The 20,872-nt window shown below is 33.3% G+C and overlaps 1 protein-coding gene across 1 annotated transcript; it reads right to left on the reverse strand.

Moving 5' to 3' along the window:
* Positions 1-969: 969 nt before the first annotated feature.
* Positions 970-11,058, reverse strand: LOC141586598 (homeotic protein knotted-1). The gene is made up of 5 exons (XM_074407890.1): positions 10,007-11,058; positions 9,418-9,543; positions 8,621-8,756; positions 1,612-1,865; positions 970-1,419 (listed from the first exon to the last, which is right to left on the reverse strand). Exons 1-5 carry the CDS (start codon positions 10,517-10,519, stop codon positions 1,216-1,218), a joined length of 1,233 nt encoding a protein of 410 aa, XP_074263991.1. The 5' UTR covers positions 10,520-11,058; the 3' UTR covers positions 970-1,215.
* Positions 11,059-20,872: the final 9,814 nt, after the last annotated feature.

Raw genomic sequence — 20,872 nt, forward strand, 5'->3', positions numbered from 1 at the left:
AAGTGACGATTTTTTTAAAATTCCCAAACCGTTCATCTTTCCGAGAACTACAATTTGAAAAAAAAAAATTGTCGCATTTGGATTCCTCTATTAGGAGTTATTGTGCGTCAAAGTTTTTTCGACCGAACAAACTTTGAGTGAGCATATCTTCTGGTCACGAGTTCCAAACTCGTCCAACTTGTTTTTCAAATCGTAGTACTCGGAAAGATGATCGATTTGCAAAAAAAAAAAAAATCTTCACTTTCTAAGTTCGTAAACACGAGTTATGGCCTCTTTAAGTTTTTCGGATAAAAAATTTGGATATTTTATGCAAAGTGGCCACCTTCAGGGTACCGCGTGAATTATCCGTATTATTTTTGTGCGAGTTCAGTCGGCTTATTTTCGTACAGATTTCAGTCGATTTTTCGAATCGGGTCATCTTTTCATATGTCTAATTGCAACCGAATTAAAAAATACTCAATTTTTGAAAGATATCTATTTACTACTTGTTTCATCCATTTCACTATATTAATCTAAGTCCCCAACCTAGAGTTTTTACAAATGTAGTGAAATAGACTAAAGAGTACCTTCATTCATTCATCCCAATGAGGCAATGACCCAATCATCATCTGTTTACCGTTTTCAATTATGTGTGAGTGATATTTTAATCAAAGGTAAATAAATTACTAAAATGGAGAGAATATGCATTTTAAGTTTTACTTTGACTAATGCATGATTATTAAGTGAAATTTACAACTATCATATTGAGTCTCTACTTGATTCGACTTCGACTCAAATCAAAGTTGTACCGACTCAAAATAGTACAAACTATTTAAGGTGGTTGACTAAAATGCGCTGAACTATTATTATTATTTCAGTTCAGATCAGACCAGTTCAGTTCAGTTCAGGTTTATTAAGTTCAGTTCAGTTTAGTTCAGCTCTATTAAATACAGTTCAGTTTAGATAAATTCAGTCCAAAAGAACCGGGCCTAAGTGGTTGTAAACTTTGAACACATAAATTACACAACTTATTAAGTAGATATCCAATAATCTCAAAATAAGGTATCCGAAATACAAACATCCTTCCAACTCAAAATCAACAAAACTATTCCTGCTAGTTCACCTTTTTTTGGCAGGAAATCACATATGCTCCATAATCATGCCATGCACACAACTTAATAAATATACTCAGCATAATATAAATAACATATATAGACCGAATAACGGGGACATATATTAGGTTCCGAACCGGTAAGGACCGTCTCCCATGTAATGGCCATCCATGTAGATAGGGCCATTGTGAGGATGAATGCCATCCATCACCATGAACTGCATGTCTTCTGATGGTTTCCAATGCCTTTTCCTTTGGTTTATGAACCAATTGTTGATTTGTTTCTGGTCTAGTCCTGTTGCTTCCGCCAATGCCACCTTCTCCGATTCCTAATTCGTTTAACATTGCATGCATTATTCTTAGTGTGTTTCAAATCTCACTTGATACGGTCGAATTCCAATTGACCTAGCTAACCCTACATATATCCAACTCTTTTTTTGCAATTTAGATAAATTATAATTCATGTGTTTTGAAAAGGGTAACGAAATTGCAAAATAAACCTTCAAAATATGAATACATACCGAAGGATAAGGCCATTTATAGTGCAACTCCCACCAAGTGAGCAATTTCTGACGAGCCTCTTTAGGAAGTTTGCCTTTCTTCTTCTTCTTGGACAGCTCCTGCTTTAGACTACCTAAGTAGCCACTATACTTCTTCAACAAATGCTTCTTTAGCTCTCGGTCTTCTGCTCGAGGATCGATCTCTGCCACTTCCGCCTCGCCTCCACTGTTCTCTTGATCCTCTTCTGATGACCCAACTCCCTCTGATTTATCATCTAGGACATAATTGGTGTTATGAGCAAGCTAATTAGTTGTTAATAAACATTTAATTTTATCTAAAGTCCTTTAATTATTTATGTCTTCAAAGAAACTAAAGTCTGATGAGATTTTAGGCTTTTAGCCCTAGTCGATCACACGAGTATTACCTTTCATAACCTTACGCTACCATGGTCAAACTATCCAGTTGCATTCTTATCTAGATTACTAAATCGGTTTATCAATTTTTTTTTGCTAGATAAAACTAGTACTTTAACGTGAGACGATCTTTCAGAAAACTTAGGTTATATTTAATTAAAGACAGAAAGCGTGAAGAACCCATAAAACAAAGACAGAGAAGACAATAAGTGGAAGTGAGGAATGAAGAAAAAGGATGATAAGATAGTCACAAAGCTAATAAATCCTACGTAAGAAGAGCAAGTGACAAATACAGAAATACATTGAACTCTCAGTTAAGGAGGTCCCTTTGTCAGAATTAAACATGCCATTGCCCTCGCAAGCCCTCAACCCACATCTAGACATGACACCACTTCTCCAGGTAATGATACTCATCCGTCCCAGTTATTTATTTATCTTTATTACACAATTTATGTGGATAGCACACAATAAATCCCAGTATCAAGACATCGTCTTTTTCGTATTGTAATATCCTCATTTGTTTTGGTTTATATCAAAATTTTATTTGCGAAATAATCTTGTCATTCGATAAGACAATCCTTATATAGGTTAGTTATTTTAATTCAGATTGTTTTCGTTTGATAACATAGTTTAGTTTATGTCAATTCGGTTTAAACTCCAATGTTTTTATTTCAATTCAAATTTCATTTAGTTCCATTTAATTTATCAATAGAAAATTTCAATAAAAACGCAGCTTAAAGCATATGGAATATATTGTAGTTATAGAAAATTTCATTAAAAAAAAACATAACTTAAATCATATGGAACAGTTAAAGCAATTACATAAAAATGAACGGTTGGTAAGCATAAGACTTCTTACAACTTTTTTTATGTTTTCACCTTTATTTTACTCAGATGTAAAAATCGTTTTAAATTAAGATGATCTTAACGAATAGTGAAAAATGCCATGGGAGATTAAAGAGTATTAATAAACAAGTAAAAATGAAGTAGTACAAGAAATGTGTAATAAATCAATGTCTAATCAATAGGCCATACATGTTGTCTGACATTTTAGTGTATGCGTAGCTAACATGTGGTATGGTCTGCAGCTTCAATTTCCCATAACACAAGCAGCTCCATCAATTTCTAAATTAACTTTACGTATTTCACACAATTATTTGCTCTTATATTCGACATTTGGTAAACATTGACTAAAACACACTGTAACCTGAAATGACTACCTCTTCTGTAACAACATCAACTTATCTTTAATTGTATACCTTGAGAAATGTTCATATTCATAAATTCAACTGCAGTAAGATTGGGAAAAGGTCAATTGGGGGGTCAATTGATGAAAGGTCACCTTAATCCACATTTAAGCAAAAGATTAGGATGACCCAAGGGTTGAAAAGGTGAGAAGAGGTCAATTGGTGACCTTCACTTGCTCAAATTGACCCAAGAATTGACCTTACATGTGTCAAATTGTAATTGGTTACAATATTTAAAATCCAATAAAAAAAAAAGAAAACTAATATATTAACATTAAAAGTACAAAGAGTATGCGGTTTTTTTAATGTATGCGGTTTTTTTAATTATGTATACGGTTTTTTTTAATGTATGCGGCTTTTTTTAATTGCTCAAATTATGTATGCGGCTTTTTTAATTATGTATGCGGTTTTTTATTGTCAATGAAATCGGCTTTTCGATTATTAAATTTTAACTTTGTTATTTAATAATTTTTTTCCGAAGTGTATGCCATTAAATTAATGTTTAATATATTGGAGTACTTTTATTTTTTTAAAATTACAATAAAAACTTGTGTATAATTAGTTAGTAAATAATAATTGAAAAAAGTAAGAGAGAGGTTTTAGTGGGGTAGAGTGTAGAAAATGATTGAAAATGTTAAAAAGTGAAAAATGATTGGATTAATTGACCCAGGTCGTGACCTTTTGCTTGGGAGGGTGAACATGGGTCAAGTTAATAAGGAGTGATTAAGAGTAAAATTCTAATTGACCCGATTAAGTCGACCTTTTGCTCGGGGATGGTCTTATATTCGACATTTGGTAAACATTGACTAAAACACACTGTAACCTGAAATGACTACCTCTTCTGTAACAACATCAACTTATCTTTAATTGTATACCTTGAGAAATGTTCATATTCATAAATTCAACTGCAGTAAGATTGGGAAAACGTCATGTCATATACATAGAGGTATGTCACAACTCACATCACCATGAATATCCGTTTTTAGTTTGAGACGGGTTAAATGTGTTCATCTGAAATGAATGAATAAGATAAAAGTAGAAAGCATAGGAAAAATTAATGAAAATATTTCATGTAATATATAATACGGAGTAGAACATTTAGCTAATAAGATCAACACTTGGAGAAATATACATGTCGGATTAACAAGAGTTCAAGACCATGTTTTTCGGATTGAATTTTTCAAAACTAAACGAAAATTTAAGTCAACTGAAAACAATTTCATGGTAACATTATAATTATAATTTTATCCTCAGTTACAAATAACCAAAGTACATTTTATGGAATTGAGTTTTAAATATATAATTTCTTTTCAACTTATTCAGTCAAAGTTTAATAACTTTAACCTTAAAATCGAAATGAGAAGAATAAATATGGACTGAAATTCGAACGAAGAACTACAAGGGAAAAGGTTAATGAGCCTTAATGTGTAACGAAGGGTTTATTATAAGCGCTATATGTCTAAGTCTAACCTCGCCTAACCCTAAAAACAGTTTTATTTTTCCTTCCCCCATCATTTGTGTAGATCGTCAAAAGCTAAGGAAATATACGTAATAATTACTTCAAAGCCAATAGTCATTAGAAAGACGGGTCAAATAGTATGAAACATACATACATATAATGAATACGGTTAAAAAAAAATTGTCTTTGGATTAAGTGGGATGATATTTGACAGATTCCTTCGTCTTAAGGAAAATTAACTAATGGAGTAGTTATTATTGTTAACACCCTTAGCAACATTCGCCCTTAAACTTAATTGCAACGTAATTATGGTTCTTTTAATTTAGGTTTTTCCTATTAAGAAAAAGAGCGGGTTGTCCCATATTATCTCCACCAATTTTGTTTTTGCACAATAATTTTGTACACCCCGTATGATTCAACATAATAATAAAATAATTTTAGTGAATAATTTAATGAAATTATTGTAGGTTTTATTTTAATTTCGCGGTATCTCCTTGTATGTCAAGTCGGAATGTCGATTCAAGACACTATCCTTTCATGTCTTATATAGACATTCTTTTGACTGGAAAGCAACAAATGATAATAGAAAAAGAAGAATTTAGTGATCATAGCACGAGACTGTTAGACGTCTATCAGTGTAATAAATTTGAAAGAATATCTGACACAGTGTAGTACTGCTCTTTACAACAACAAGCTATGTTATCTACGAACCACTAATTGTTTCAAACAATATTTAATATACTGGTACAAATTAGAGAATAAGACGGTCTTATATTAATTTCATATTATAAAACAGTTATGAAATATTCATTCAATACTAACTAATAAGTTGTCTTTTTTGCATAATAAGACCGTTTTATAACGTTATAACTTCTCACGTAATAATTACTGATAAAAGTATAGGTTTACTAAAAAAAGCATCCTAAGTTGATAGATGTTTTACATAATTTGTTTGCTAAACGTAGAATAAAAGAGTGATTGCCGACAAATGTCATGCTAATTACGGAAAGATTGACTGTTTAACGTAGAAATACAAATGATTAACAATGATTAAGATTAAGTTATGGAGAAAAGCAACGACAGTCCATAATGGGATTTGTCGGAGTGTGTGTTTAGTGTTGGAAAACGTGTGTCGAGACTTGTTTTGGTTATTTTCTACATTCTTCATATATCAAACTTGCTAATTAGGAGTGTACTCGATCGAAATAGTACTTAACTAAATTAGTACGTATGTCATTAACAATGTACACTTTGAGTAAGTTTCAAATTACTCTTTTGATGACAGTTCAATTATGATATTAGGCTCGGATTCTGACTCGATTTTAACTATATTATTCGAGTTAACTGAAATATCAACTACTCGTATTTTAGTAGGCTCAACTAAGGTCACTAATCAGATCGTATCTAAATTTGAAAAACGATCTTATATGAATATATGAATATATGATACCTTATCTTTAAAAGTTAGCTTTTCATAAGGCCGTCATATATGAAACTTATTATAAGTCAATCTCATACAAGAATTAGTGGTCTAATAGACATGAAGGTACGGATCTATCAAGTGATATATAGTTGGGTTAGGCATGGTTTTTGTTGAGGTTTTTTACATATATTTGTTGTCAACCTCCTAATATTATAACCTCTTAAAAATATACTCTAAAATCATTGTCATAATTACAAATATATATATGTTAGGACTAAATAATTGTTATAATTAAATATTGTTTTTTTACGTTTATTGCCTCCTAAGATTATAACCTGTAAAAAATATACTCTAAAATCATTGTCATATTTGTGTTACATATATATGTTGCGACTAAATAATTGTTGTAATTCTCAATCAATGCCAAACTTTTACATTTAATTTCATTAAAAATAATAGAGTTTAAGACAAAGATAATTCAAGTATCAACTAATGGTAGTAAGCATCCTCTTTTTACCTATTAATACTATTATTATACATTATTAAATTTAGTAAATTATAACATTAAATTAAAATCATAGGTAATTTATGTAAATTTGTTAGTTTTGATACACTCTATATAAGACCACACTATAAAATGTCGTGTTGTGGCACGGGTTCTAACCAAGTAATTAAACATATGAACTTAATATGGTGGTGTGACATCTAAGTTCAACATTTAGCTATGTCATTTTCATGACATTGATTTAGGAAACCACAGAAATAAGACAGGATTAGAGTATCAAACCTAATTTAGCTTTAGCTAATATGGAGATTTGTTTAATAAAAAAATGATTGTAAAAAAATATACATAAATCTAATACAAATACAATAATAGGTTTTGAAAGTACAAGTCTTACAATTAGGAGGATGGGAAAGATCATACACTGATACACATTGTACCTTTTCATTTGATTTGAATTGTTGTATGGTGTAGATGATAGATTCACATATATAATTTGTCAACTTAAGAACAAAATTATTTTTCTTTTTCCATGGTTATGTTGATACATTAATTAGTTAGGTTAATTTATTTTTTACAAATTTAGATTTCTTTAATTGATGTTATAAGACATTCTATAAGAAAAAGAATTTTACGAGGAAAAAAAAAACAGTTAAAAGTGAACCGAATTTCAATGGAGAATATTACGAAGTACTCCCTAATCCATATTTATTAGATTAAATGGAATTTTTTTCAAAACTAAGCTCCAAATACAAAGAAATCAACAAAATGGGGCTACTTTGAAAGAAATAACCCAAAATGGGTCCACGTAGGATAGGTATGCACGAAGCTGAGCCACGGAATAAGTCGCTTAGCGACTGAGCGACCTGAGGTTAAGTCGCTCTCCTCCTCAGCGACCTTAGTAACTTGTAAATAAGAAGCAAAATATATAAAAAAAATTGACTTTGAGACAGTCGCTCAGGCGGGTAGCGATTATAATAGTTCTGCAAAAATAAATGAGTACTGAAACGCTAACAGGAATCGAACACGCAATCTAATAGCTCAATTCCTTCCGCACTAACCAACAGGCCATACTAAATCTTGTTATTTAAGGATGCAAACAAATTCTAATCATACAAAAAAATGTTCAGCGTGTCGTTAATTCGGTTTAATTAATGTAAGCGCTGATAATGTTCAAAGAAATTTGCTTGGTGTTGTGGTTAGAGTAGAACTGTAGTAGCCTTGCTAACGAGGCAGCGCGGGTTCTATTCCCACTTGATACATTTTTTTTTGCAAAACTATTTGAAGTCCAGTCGCTGCTCCCCAAAGCGTCTTCGACTCAAGACGCTCAGCCCCTAAGCGACTTGACTCAAAATCGCAGAGCCTTAATATCGACACTATTTACTTGTCACCCATGCTATGGTCGCTTAGGTGGAGAGCGACTTGAATCCGAACCTAGTTTCGGTGATGACGTGGACCCATTTTGGGTAATAAGTTTCAAACCATGCCTATTTTGTTAATTTATTTCATTTTTAGCCCCATTTTAAGAAAAAATTCGATTAAATGTAATAAATTGGACTAAACAAAATACTTGGCATCTTATATGTATGGGGTGTACTAAGACGACACTTATAATTGATGTATTATCCATTAAATAAAAGGAGTGATATAAAACGTATTATGTTAAGACGGTTTTAACTAAAACGAGGTAAATAAAAGATGGCTAGTTTCCGTATATTGACAAGCTAAGCTATTAAATTGGTGAACCGTGGAAAACTAGGGTTCCACAGTGGAGCACCAAACCTACAAATCTTAGCAATAATAGCTTCTTACTTTTCCAAACGCACTCATGTAATCCTATATCTGGAATTATGGTATTTATTGGGAAACTTAAGAATGTCTAAATCAATTTGACAAATCAATACTAGTACGAGTACTAATTTAGTCATAAAATTTATTAAAAAAAACAGCTATATTGTCTATCTAGTGAGAGAAACAAAACATACCAGTTGAAAAGACATTAATAGGTCCATTGCTAAGCATGTTTAGCTGTGCTTCTATTCTTCTCATAAATTCCATGGCTTCTTGCACTGGTCTTGTTAACTCCTCCCTATACTTCACCAACATATCATAGTATGCTTCCTGTTATCAACAGCGGGAGAGCCGGGATTCGAAGTCAGCGGGGTAAAAGGGTAATAGCATAAGAATTTAACTGAAAATTTCAAAATTTTCAAATGCAAGCGGGGCGAGCGCTCCTGTTAGCCCACCCAATCATTCCGTTAGATTGTAAAACCGTAAGACCGAGTTATTGGTGACGATTTTATCTTCTTTATACTGTAATGTTCTTGCTTGTGACTCGACAATCTCGAAAGTAAAGGATGTTGTAATAGTTTGAAAACATTATTTTAATTATAAAAAAAACTATTTGACCATTTGAAGAAATGAAATCAATCAATCAAGAGTATAATAATATATAATTAACCAACTTTTAGCTTAAAAGATAAGATTACGTGACTTGATACGCTCAAAAGCGGATCTAGCATGTTTTATTTTTAAATGCGTAGTTTACAAACTATTAAAAAAAATAAAAATTAAAAAAATCAATGATTTGACGACTACTCAAAATTAAAATTTGAACAAATTATCCTTTTCCGTCCGATGTCACGGGACACCTAATTGTAACCATGTATTTGACCGTCGATAAAACTAGGTCATAACATATATCTATCAAATGTACGATTTGTCTTCGTGTCACGTATAATGGAAGACAAAAAGAGTAAAGTTTGATTGCTAGCAGTGTCACCATAAATTGATCGAGCTCTGGATCTTTGGAGGCGTCTCGACACGCCGAGAAAGACGCCCTTTGACGAGCCTCGAACTCTTGGTGCGCGGCTGCCAGTCGCGCAGCCACGTCTGGTGGTGCTCCCACCTATACACACATGACGAGTAACAAAATGAGATCTAAAATAAATACATTCTCATTAGGTATTATTATGCTCATTGGATCTTGCTAAAAATAAGATAGGATGTCACTCATTAATTAATATGAGTACGGAAGTTTCAGTATCATTATATTCACATCTATGATGACATCAATTTTTTACATATGGCTTACTTTAGCCCTTGTGGCTCATTTGACACCAGAATAAATTATGACATCGATTTTTTACATACCACTTACTGTACCAATATTGACTAAGGTGCACCGGCTGTATAATTCATTAACTGATTTTCTTTCGTAAAATACATATATGTATATGGACCGACATGGAACCGTAAAAAAAATCTATCAGCATCAAAATTGCCCTTGTGAAAAACCAAATTGTATAAGCCTATTAATCTCTAAATACCTTGAAGATAATTAAATGAAGGGAATAAATAAAGTGTGCTACCTTTTGGCAAGCAAGATAAGCTTGTAAGAGATTAGAATATTGAGGATGAGCAATAATCTTAGCTTTAAGGGATTCAACTTCATGAGTAGTAACACTACTAATAGTAGTTTCATCAGCAGTTTCATGATCTTGACGAAGATGATGAAGATTATGAATCGAAGACGGTGTCGGAGAGAAAAAAGGGTAATGAAATCTTGAGAAATTATGAGTACTTGATTCAGTTTTCACAACTCTTTGATGATCTGGTGATTGTAGAAATGAAATGTGATTATTATTATATGGAGTTCTTCCAACATACATGGAAACTGAAGGTGATGATGGAGAAGTATTATTTGTTGAAGATGAATTATTATTATTGTTATTGTTATTATTATGATTATGATTATGATTATTATTGTTGTTGTTGTTGGGTACCAAAATTGATGATGTTACATATGAATAATTATTATTATTCCCTCTTTGTTGAGGATGAACTCCACTATTTTCACTCATTTCATAATTGTACTCCTCCATTTTCTTTTCAAAATTCAAGCCTAATTAATCACTTCACACCAAAAAAAAAAACTAAAAAAGAGAAGAATAAACAATAACCCTCTTCAACATGTTATATATAAAAGGAGTGAAAAAAGGACTTATTTGAACCCTAAAACATACTCCAATTATTCAATTCCACCAAAAAAAAAAAAAAAACAAAAATATTGCAAATAATTCACTTAGAAAAAACCTAAATTGTAAAAGGGTTTTTTTTGGTGAAAATGAGTGGATTTGCTAAACTATAAAGGTGAAATTGGAAGTGTTATTTTTTTTGTTATTAGCATTAATATAGGTTTATTTATAAAATAGGGTTAGGAAAGTTTTATGCATGTGTATGTTTGTGATGAAATTATAATTATAGAAGGGGGAAGAAAGATGAGAGGAACTGCTGAGGTTGAGAGTTTGAGACTAAAAAACAATTGCTTTTCTGGTGTGTATAGAAGAGTTATTGATAAGAAGATTCTTTTTGTTTATTTAGAGAGGGAAAACAAATATTTGATTGATGATTTAGTCAATCTATGGATGCTAAATTCTTGTAATCTTAGTTAATGACCATTTTACCCCAAGATCTATTACTATCAATTAATTGTAATGATTAGTTAAAAGTTTGGGCTCTTTTCGATTGTAATGACTTTGTGTCTCATTTTACGGATTATTATACTTTGTGTCGCTTTTAAATCGTTTCTTTTGCGTATAAACGCGTCTAATATATAATTATATTACAATTCGTACATTAATTCTTCACAACGTAAAGATGATTGAAGTGAGGTAGGGATTGCATATTAATGATAGCGACAACAAATTTTATTATATTACGAAATCTTATCTACAATAAGAGAGAAAGTATTAAGTAATTTTTATTATATATATTCATGATCAATCACTAAATCCATTTTTGAAATAATGGTCAAAAATAAAATATTTGTCGTTTTGGGTCGGTTTTGAAAATATTTGTCAAAATGGTGTCCACGTAGGCTCGGGAGTTCTGGACCTAAAACACGCCACTACCAATGGCGTGTTTATAATGAGTACGGAAAGAAACTTCATTAAAAAAATGGACTAAAACAAACACGCCATTGGGAATGGCGGGTTTCGGAGGGGAAACACGCCACCCCTAATGGCGTGTCTTATGTAATTTTTTTTTTTTTTTTTTTTAAAAAAAGTTCAGTCAGTTGAGGAAAAAAATTGTTGTAAAGACACGCCACTACTAATGGCGTGTTTCCTTCACAAAACACGCCATTAGTAGTGGCGTGTTTCAGGTATAGAAATCCCGAGCCTACGTGGACACCATTTTGACAAATATTTTCAAAACCGACCCAAAACGACAAATATTTTATTTTTGACCATTATTTCAAAAATGGACTCTCAATCACTTTAAATATTGTTCAACCTTCCTTTTGTTTGACGAAAACAAAAAAAAATTCATGCTCATATGTAAAACCCACATTATATAGAACACTCAAATTTATTTGTGCGACCATGAAATATATAAAGGGTTGTTTGATCGCATTTTAGTAGTGAGCGTATTTTAGACTGTCATTTAAATTTGTATCCCGTTGACACGGCTGTCGCAACCTTATCAAAAATAAAATCAACAGGCTCTAACTAATGCAGCAGAGGCAAGTCGGGTATCGTATCCACAGAGAGGCGGTCACTATCTACTCGTTACTCAGTCTGTCTACGTTCACAAAGTAGGGGGTTTGAGTTGTTTTTACTAAACTAACAAACTGAAATTAAATAGCAAGAATTGAAATAGGAGATTAATAAGATAGAGAGAAATATGCCAGGACGTCAGTTCACCATAATATTACACAAATCTGCTAAAGGTAAGGTCAGTCGGTCTGATGCGAGAAGGGTAAAGGAAAGGTCCTTTCGGTCCGCTATCCGCCCAAAAATACTACTAACTTAGCTTTCACCCTCATTAGAATATTCTATTGTTCATAACAGGTCTGTTCATTCCAATCTTTCGATCTAGGTCTGAATTTAACCAGTTTAATTACTTCAGTTGCATGCATTCAACCTAATAATTACAGTTATGTTGCTATCAAACAATTCTCACAACCAAATCTCCTAAACCAATTATCGCATCATCGTTATACTACCATGGTTCCCCTAATCCGAGCATTAAGGGATTAGTTACGCATAACAATGAATAAAACAATAGCGAAAGATGAAATAATAACAGACATAGTATAAAGAGATATGCAAAAGGGAATTAAATTAAATAAAGAGAGTAAAAGAAATTACAAAAGTTCAGATCCGGGGAAATAGAGCAAAGTAACGTCGAAAAAGTAATTCTCAGATGAAAGGAAAGAGAGATATGAAAGGAGATAAAAGGATCCCCTAAATGACCTAATAATCTCTTATTTATAAGAGATCATTATTATAAGATAAACTAAGATAAAATTGAAAGGTCTCGACTTGAAATATGTTGCGTCAGACTTGATTTGCTCGATCGACAAACTGTAAGTTAGTCGATCGAGAAGTATCTTCCCAAAAAGCATTCGATCAAACAGTAAAGTGCTCAAAAGTGGTCGACCGAATACTTAAGTGCTCGATCGAGTAGATTAGGTGGTCCATCGAATACTTAAAGGGGTCAATCGAGTAGATTAACCCCTCGACCGAGCAATGTTCAGCGCGTAATTCCTGCTTTGCGCACTGAACTTCGAACGGTCGCCATTTCTTCGTTACTTGGGAAAATAAGGCGTTTTTGGTGGCGTTGTAAAGCTAAGAGGATAATATTTCATCTCCAATTGGAATCTCATGATTATCATTTGTAGAACTCCAGATATGGCTCTTCAAAGTAGGCACTAGCAATATAGAGCTCTTCCTTTGTCCGCTAAGCTTCCTTACTTCTATGCGCATCTCAAAATAGTAGTCTCCAAGCTCCGACTCAACTCATTTCCTAAATGCATGCATAGGGATATGTTTTAGGCTTTATTAATCTCCTCTCCGGTTCATACCTGCAATAATACAAGAGAAATCAAAGTAGACAATTCGGGGGACATTTATAGCTAAACACTACTAAATATGCATAGGAATGCGTGCAAATGAAGTACAAAATGCCTATATAAAATGCACGCATCACCCATGTAGCTCAATCCCAAATCATAGACACGAACTCTACCCTTCATTTGGTACAATAAATGATGACCACAAGTTTGCGACCGCTACCAATAATAATTGTTTCGGTAAAGACTTCTTAATATAAATGTCGTATGATTAGCTACACAAATTAGCTAGATTAACCACTAGCTTCTCTATAGCCGGGCTTTGACCTCCATCAATGCTCATCCTCGGCTCCGACCCCAGTCAACCTAAACACGTAGCAAACAGGGTATGAGGGGTGTCCGAAGAGACCATCTCCGATGCCTAAGTCAGTACGTGTAGGAAATAGAGTTTTTACCTTGGGACGTACATGAGGTGTGTAGGGTAGGTTTCTCTTGCGGGCTCGTATAGAGGGAAAGCTGAGTTATGTGAGAGAGTATACATAGCGAAATAATGTCAACCTTCTTGGTATTGAATTGGTGTGGTATTTATACACAATGAGTTGTACCTTACTTTTGTACTCTTGACATGTGGTAACGTGACGTGGCTGGTCTTTAACTAAGACCCCGGGGATCTCAATCAATCTGAAGGAGACAACTCGTATGGACGAGTCTTCATCGTCGTTGCCTTTTATTTGATGTTTAGGGTTTGCTGGTCCTAACTTCGGATTTCAATCTTTGGACTCATACATCCTAATATTAGTGACGCATCAATAGCTAAACACAATCGAGAGGCTGAGTAAGCAACCATTTTACCTTCAATCGTAAAATGGACTTACGTTTAATTTTTCCTTAAAATTTGGGACAAACTAAGGCAATCACAAAATAATCTACATCCATAACAAAGCTATTGAGTAAGAAATTACAAGAATAAGGAAACGCAATAACTACAACACAAATTCTTATTTGTGACGGACATTTTTCGAAACAAGCTTGTGACATCTCACAAGATGCAAGTGGGAGGGCAAATGGAAAAGCAAGTGGGAGAGGGCTTGTGAGACGTCACAAGCTTGTGACAGAAACAAGCAACTTTTATTGTAACTACAATAATATGAACACTATAGTATGGAATTAGACGAAATTTTGAAAATATCGATTCTGTAATACTCGCCCCGGTTGACTGACCTTAGACACTTGGTAGACCCTCGAGAACCTTTCATACAATCGGACTTAGTACTTGGTGACCATTAAAAGTGGGGAACTCGATATAGCGTAGGCTACTCGATCGAGTAGTCTAGTAACTCGATCGAGTAGAGGCCACTCGATCGAGTATGGCGGTTTCAGCGATAAGTTATAAATTGTGAAGTCGTAAACCCCAAATCAGTTTTTCATTTCTTTCTTCCTAAACCTAATCGACGACACTTCTTCTCCTTCACCAATCTTCAACCTTTTGAGACCCTCTACACTTGGAGACACCATGGGGATGGAGATTTGAGTCGGGTAGCGGTCTTGTCGCCGGAATGCCGAGCATAGGTAAGTCATCATCATCATATTTAGGTTTCGTTGTATTAGTTATGGTTGTTAGTAATAGGGTTTTCCCTACTGTTTGTGATACGTGTGATGGAGGTTGTCTTATCTTCGTATGGATGTATGCGGTATGGCTGCTATTTGCTAAAGGTTGGTTTTTTCCTACTCAGTACTGTTGATTGTTTGTTTTGTGTAGTGTGTAACATCGTTAATTGTGTGATAGCATTATTGTGTTTGTGTATGGGGTGCGTCCCTGACTGAGTGAAGTCATCGTCGGGAATGGATTCACGCCTTGATTCGCCCCTTGTGGTTCCCGTCACAAGGGGGATGTACACATTAATGGACATGGGTTATTCGCTCGATGGAGATGAACGGGGCTTAGGTGGGAAAGGCTGTGGTCCCCCACTAGCGGTGTGGAATATCTGTTGCGTTGGATATTCTGGCAGGACTTTACCTTCGGGTTAGTCAGATGATTGATGGATGTTTGGAGTTGGAGTTGGATGTGTGTATGTTGTATCTTGTTTATCTGTTATTCTTCAGTTACTGACCTTGTGTGGTTTTATTTTCTTCTTTAAATTCTTGTTATGTATCTGTCGTGATCCATTATGGTGAGCAGTCAGTCTTAGCAGGTGTTGATATGTGAAGCTTAGCTGGGTGCGTTGGAGGGACGAGTCTTTCACCGAGTCTTGCCATGGATTAGTATCACCATAGTTGATAGTTGTTGTTGATCTGTTGTATCTTTTCTTTGGTTAAGTTAACTTGTACTAAACTTAAATAGTTCTTTTATTGACGTTATGATATTTACTATTCCTCGGGCAACCAAGATGGTAATGCCCTTATCTGCTAGGAAAGGTCTTGTTAAGTCTCCTTGGTAGATGGGGGCGTTGCAGATTCACTAGGAAATTTTCCTAACAACTTTTTGGTAATAATAATGTGCATAGGGTTAAGGATAGAAAAATAATCACTCTATATATATATTATTATTTGATTATTCAATTTCGTTCCCTCTTTTTTTACCAAAAACTCCTTAACATTCAATCTCCCAACTCAGTAACTTTTTCTTTTACTATTCTCTCATCCAGAGTAAGTCAAACCACAAATAACCACTCTATCATGTCACTTATACCAACCTCCACCACCCATCAACACCACCATCACCGTATAACCAGCACCCGCCATACTCGTTGTACAACACCCGTTATCTTCCCATTTGCAACCCAACCATACTCGCTTAACCCCGCTTAACCCCCAACCCAAAACCTTAAACCACCCCACCCCGCCCCTCCCCTACCTTCCAAAGCTCCTTGACATTTAACCCCCAACTCATCACAATTTTTCTCGGGAATTTTAACATTAAATGTTACTAAAAAATTATTTGTTAAAACTCGCTAAAATTAAAGTAAAAAAATTAGATGAAACAAGGAAATTACCTTAAAATTAATTGAAAACTTATATGATACCTTATATTTGCTAAAATAACATAAAATGGCATTCTTAATAGTAATAAATATAAATGAAAGGTAAAAGGAGAAGATAAAATATACTCCCTCCTATTCTACATAACCGTCCCATTGTGAAAATGGCACAAGAATTAAGAAAGTGAGTTTAGACCACACAAAACGGACAATGGGACAGTTATGTGAATAGACAGAAATGGAATTGAATTTGAACCACACAACACTTACCAAAAATAGACAATGAGACAGTTATCCGACTAGACGAAAATGGACAATGGGACAATTATCTGGAATAGGAGGGAGTAAAAAGTACTCCTCTCATTCATATTGATTTTTCACATGGCTTTTACACAGTCTCCAATGCGATAATTTAACCATAGTTTTTTTTTTACTACCATATATGTTACTTTTTCGGTTAAAACTTTATTTTTATGGAAGATTTTTGTATAACAAATGTAATACTCCTTTAAGATTTTTGTATCTTTTACATGCATGTTAATTATTTATAGGCTCTGTTTGGTAAACAGCGGATTAATATTGGCAGAAGCAGATTGTGAAAGCATATTATAATTAGCAGATTTTGTTGACAGGTTTGACTAGTATATTCGATTAGCAGATTTTGTTAAAGGTGTTTGGTAAGTAGCAGATTTAAATTAGCAGATTATCTCAATCTTTTGTAAAATGACAAGTAAGTACATGAATTAACTATGAAATAAAGGTAAGGTTATATTTTCCTAAGGGTAAAAATGTGAATTTATTTTTTTCCCAATCTACTCTTAGAATATGCTGGGGGGAGCAGCATATTGTAAAATAGTAGATTCGGCCCCAATCTACTATCCCAATATGCTGTTTACCAAACACCCCAAATAGCATATTGACCGGTCAAATATGCTTAAAGTCCCAAATATGCTATTTTTTTGTCAATCCGCTGTTTACCAAACACCCCCATAACCTTTTACTTCTTTAAGATTGAAGTTTTAAGAGTTTGACCCTAATTTGTGATGAAGTTAATGTGGAAAATCTTTAAGAAGGATAGAGAGCTGCCTTTCTCTTACCATGCCCAAGCAAGGTCAATTGCTAGGTCATGACCTTGTTTGGTCACACTAATCACCATTTAATTAGAAAATTATGGTGACCTTTGGGGACAAGAGGTCAATTTGTGACCTTTGGTGGAGCAAATTGACCCAACTCATGACCTATATATGTGGAGATATGTGATTGCTTGACAATATTAATAAATAATAAAAAAAATATGTGAAAATGTGATATAATGTGGAGAGTTGTAATTGGTTGGAAAGTGAAAAATGATTGGGTTGATGACCTTGGTCGTGACGTTCTGCTTGAGAGGGTGAAAGTAGGTCAAGATAAATAAATCGGGATTAAAAGTAAAACCGGGTCGCGACCTAATTAGCGCAACCTCTGCTTGGGGATGGTCTTAAGATGAGAAAAATGTCATCACTATATAATTAAAAAGTGACTATTTAATGATAAAAAGTTATAACTAAAATTGTCACTTTATAACAATAAACTGATGGTAATTTTTTATCGGAATTTTTCACATTTTATCGTAAAATAGTCATATTATTTTTGTCTTAATTTAAGAAGGATAAAACCTTCTGAATTGAAAATTTGAGATTTTACATGTTACCTCATATACCTTTTTATTTAAGGTACCATTGCCAAACAATTATACCTAAAAAAAATAAGCTAATTGAAATATTGATCAAAATTTTTAATTTAGTCAAATAAAATACCTGAAATATCTTTCAAAATAGAGCCTAAATGAAGTCCAAATATAACACAAACCCTAGAGTTAAAACTTTCCCTTCGAAACCAACCAAATACAATACGGAGTACGTCGTACGAGTACTCATCCTATATCAAATTTTCGAGCTTGAAAGGCCAACCCTTTAAAGATCCGGCCCGTCATGAGGCATGGCCATGGTTAGTGAGAGTGGTTGGTGACCAAGTAGTTAGTACACTAGCAGTGGCATTTTAGTACGACGGAAAACAGTTAAAACAGTAAACAGTGGAAAGGTAAGTTTGATCATTTCCAAGCCTAGCTTTAGCAGTGACTAACGATTTAACCTCTGATCATCCATCAATTTGACCAATTTTGATACTGCACCAAGTACCACGTGCAACCAATATGTACCCATAGTAAAAAGTAAACTTTGAAATCATGAATTTCACTGAAATTACAATGAGTTAACGACTTGTAATTATTGTAAGTTATTGGTTTTTTTTTTTGTCAAATACCATCTTTAAAAAAAAAAAAAAAAAAAAAATTCTAAACACTACCTTTTAAAAAAAAAGTTTGTCAAACTTAATTTTTAATATAATTTTTTTGGTCAAACACGACATTTTAGCCCGATTCCGTCAACCTTAAAGCATTTTCTGACCACTCGCAATGGGGTGACTTTCAGTCGATATTTGAGATAGCAAACGAGGTCAGTTTGAGGTGTTCTATATAGGACTCGTTGTAAAGGTGGGAGTACAGGATTTGCAGGGTTGTCAGCATGATGGTCAAAGGCGGTCTTATGTGGGGTCAATTTGTGTGTAAATTAAGGCTGGTCAGGAGAGGGTTGTGGTAAGCCTGGGTTTACAACGGGTGGTTAGGAGGTTTTTGGGGGTTCTTTTAATAGGGTTACGTTAATTTGTTTGGTCTGAAATTTGGTATGTAGGTAGAAGGGAGTGTAAGGTAGGTCGTAGTTGTGTTGTTTGTGGTGGTTGTTGGTTGCAAGTGGTGGTTTGAAGGGAGTCAAAGTAGGTTGTCATGTGCGAAACACTTAAGTGACCGGAAATGCTTTAAGTTGATGAAATTTGGCCAGAATGTCGTGTTTGGCAAAAAAATTTTATTAAACGTTGTATTTGACAAACTTTTTTTCTTAAAGGTGGTGTTTGGAATTTTTTTTCTTTTAAAGGTTATGTTTAACAAAAGCCCTAAGTTATTATTTGATTGATCAAAAAATCGGGCAAAAAAAAAAAAAAAAAAAAAAAGGAGTTGTCAATCACCGGCGCTAGTGGGTAATCCAAAAATCCCATTATATCATTGTAAATTTCTAAAATAGAATGCCTACATTTTACCTATAAAAGGGCAACGAAATAACTCTATTTTGTAATCCATGAGATTTTTGGATTCCCATTTTTATAAGGGGTAGCCAAACAACACTTAAAACAATTTGCATTTTTGCATCTTTTATCCTACTTTTGTATATTTTTATTATTTATAGTCCCAATATTCTTCGTTGACACAAATTAAAAACATAGTACAAGCACCAAAACTATAGTAGTATCCACGGTATTTATCTATTTAAAGGATGGAACATGAGATGAGATTATTTCTAATCTGCTAAGTAATCCTCTTATTTATAATAGCTATCATTTCCAAAAAAAAATCAAAATACTCAAATTGAATTTATGCGAGTTTCATTTTCAATCAATTTTAAAATTAAAAATAGTTTACGGACAAATAGATCAAATAGTTGGTTTCAATTTTAAAATTAAAAATAGTTTACGGACAAATAGAATAAATAGTTGGTTGTTGGTAATAGAATTTATGATGTCAAGGAGAGTATGTATTTACTCTGCATATTTCAACAAGACGAGTGACAAATCTTATTTAGTTAGATGTAACAATCATAATTTAAAAAAAAAATATCTAAAATGCAGAATGGATTTATAATTTTCAGCTTTATTAATAGCGTTATACTCCATAAATTTTAATTTTGTTAAATATTTTGAAGTTGGCAGAGGGAGGCGAAAATGCAGAGGATTCAAATTTATTTTGTTTAAATAGCCATTTCCAACATTATGAATGGATTTAAATTACATAAGTTAATAGCTTCCAATTGTACTATAACTGATTATATAGTTCATGAACTGAATTTCTATTTGTTATGTAAGATATATGTTTTAAGTTACATATACTCTTGAGTATTTCTGATGTATGAATTTCAATCAATTTTCATCAAGGACAAATTCTTAAAGTAGAGATATAGGATACGCCAAAAGTGCAACGTACAAACTACTAGTAATATAAGCATGCAACAAAATAGGCAATAATTGTGACAAATTGTACAGAATTGATGTGAACTGACTTAGTAGAAATGATAATAAGGTTGTCTATCAAATGCTATTAACTTATTAAGTTGTCTATATCTTGTCCAAGAACACACAGGTTATCTAATAATAGTGATAAGATAACATCAATTTTTAAGATGGAGTTTATAAACGGTATTCAAAATTATTAGACCTGGCAAATAGGTCATTTTGTTCAGTTTTGGATCAGGTTAAATCAGTTTGATTTAAATAGGTTGACTTCAGTTTTGGTTTCAGTTTGATTTCAATCGAGTTCATTC

This window comes from Silene latifolia, chromosome 6 (genome assembly GCF_048544455.1).
Source record: "Silene latifolia isolate original U9 population chromosome 6, ASM4854445v1, whole genome shotgun sequence".
NCBI lineage: Eukaryota > Viridiplantae > Streptophyta > Magnoliopsida > Caryophyllales > Caryophyllaceae > Silene > Silene latifolia.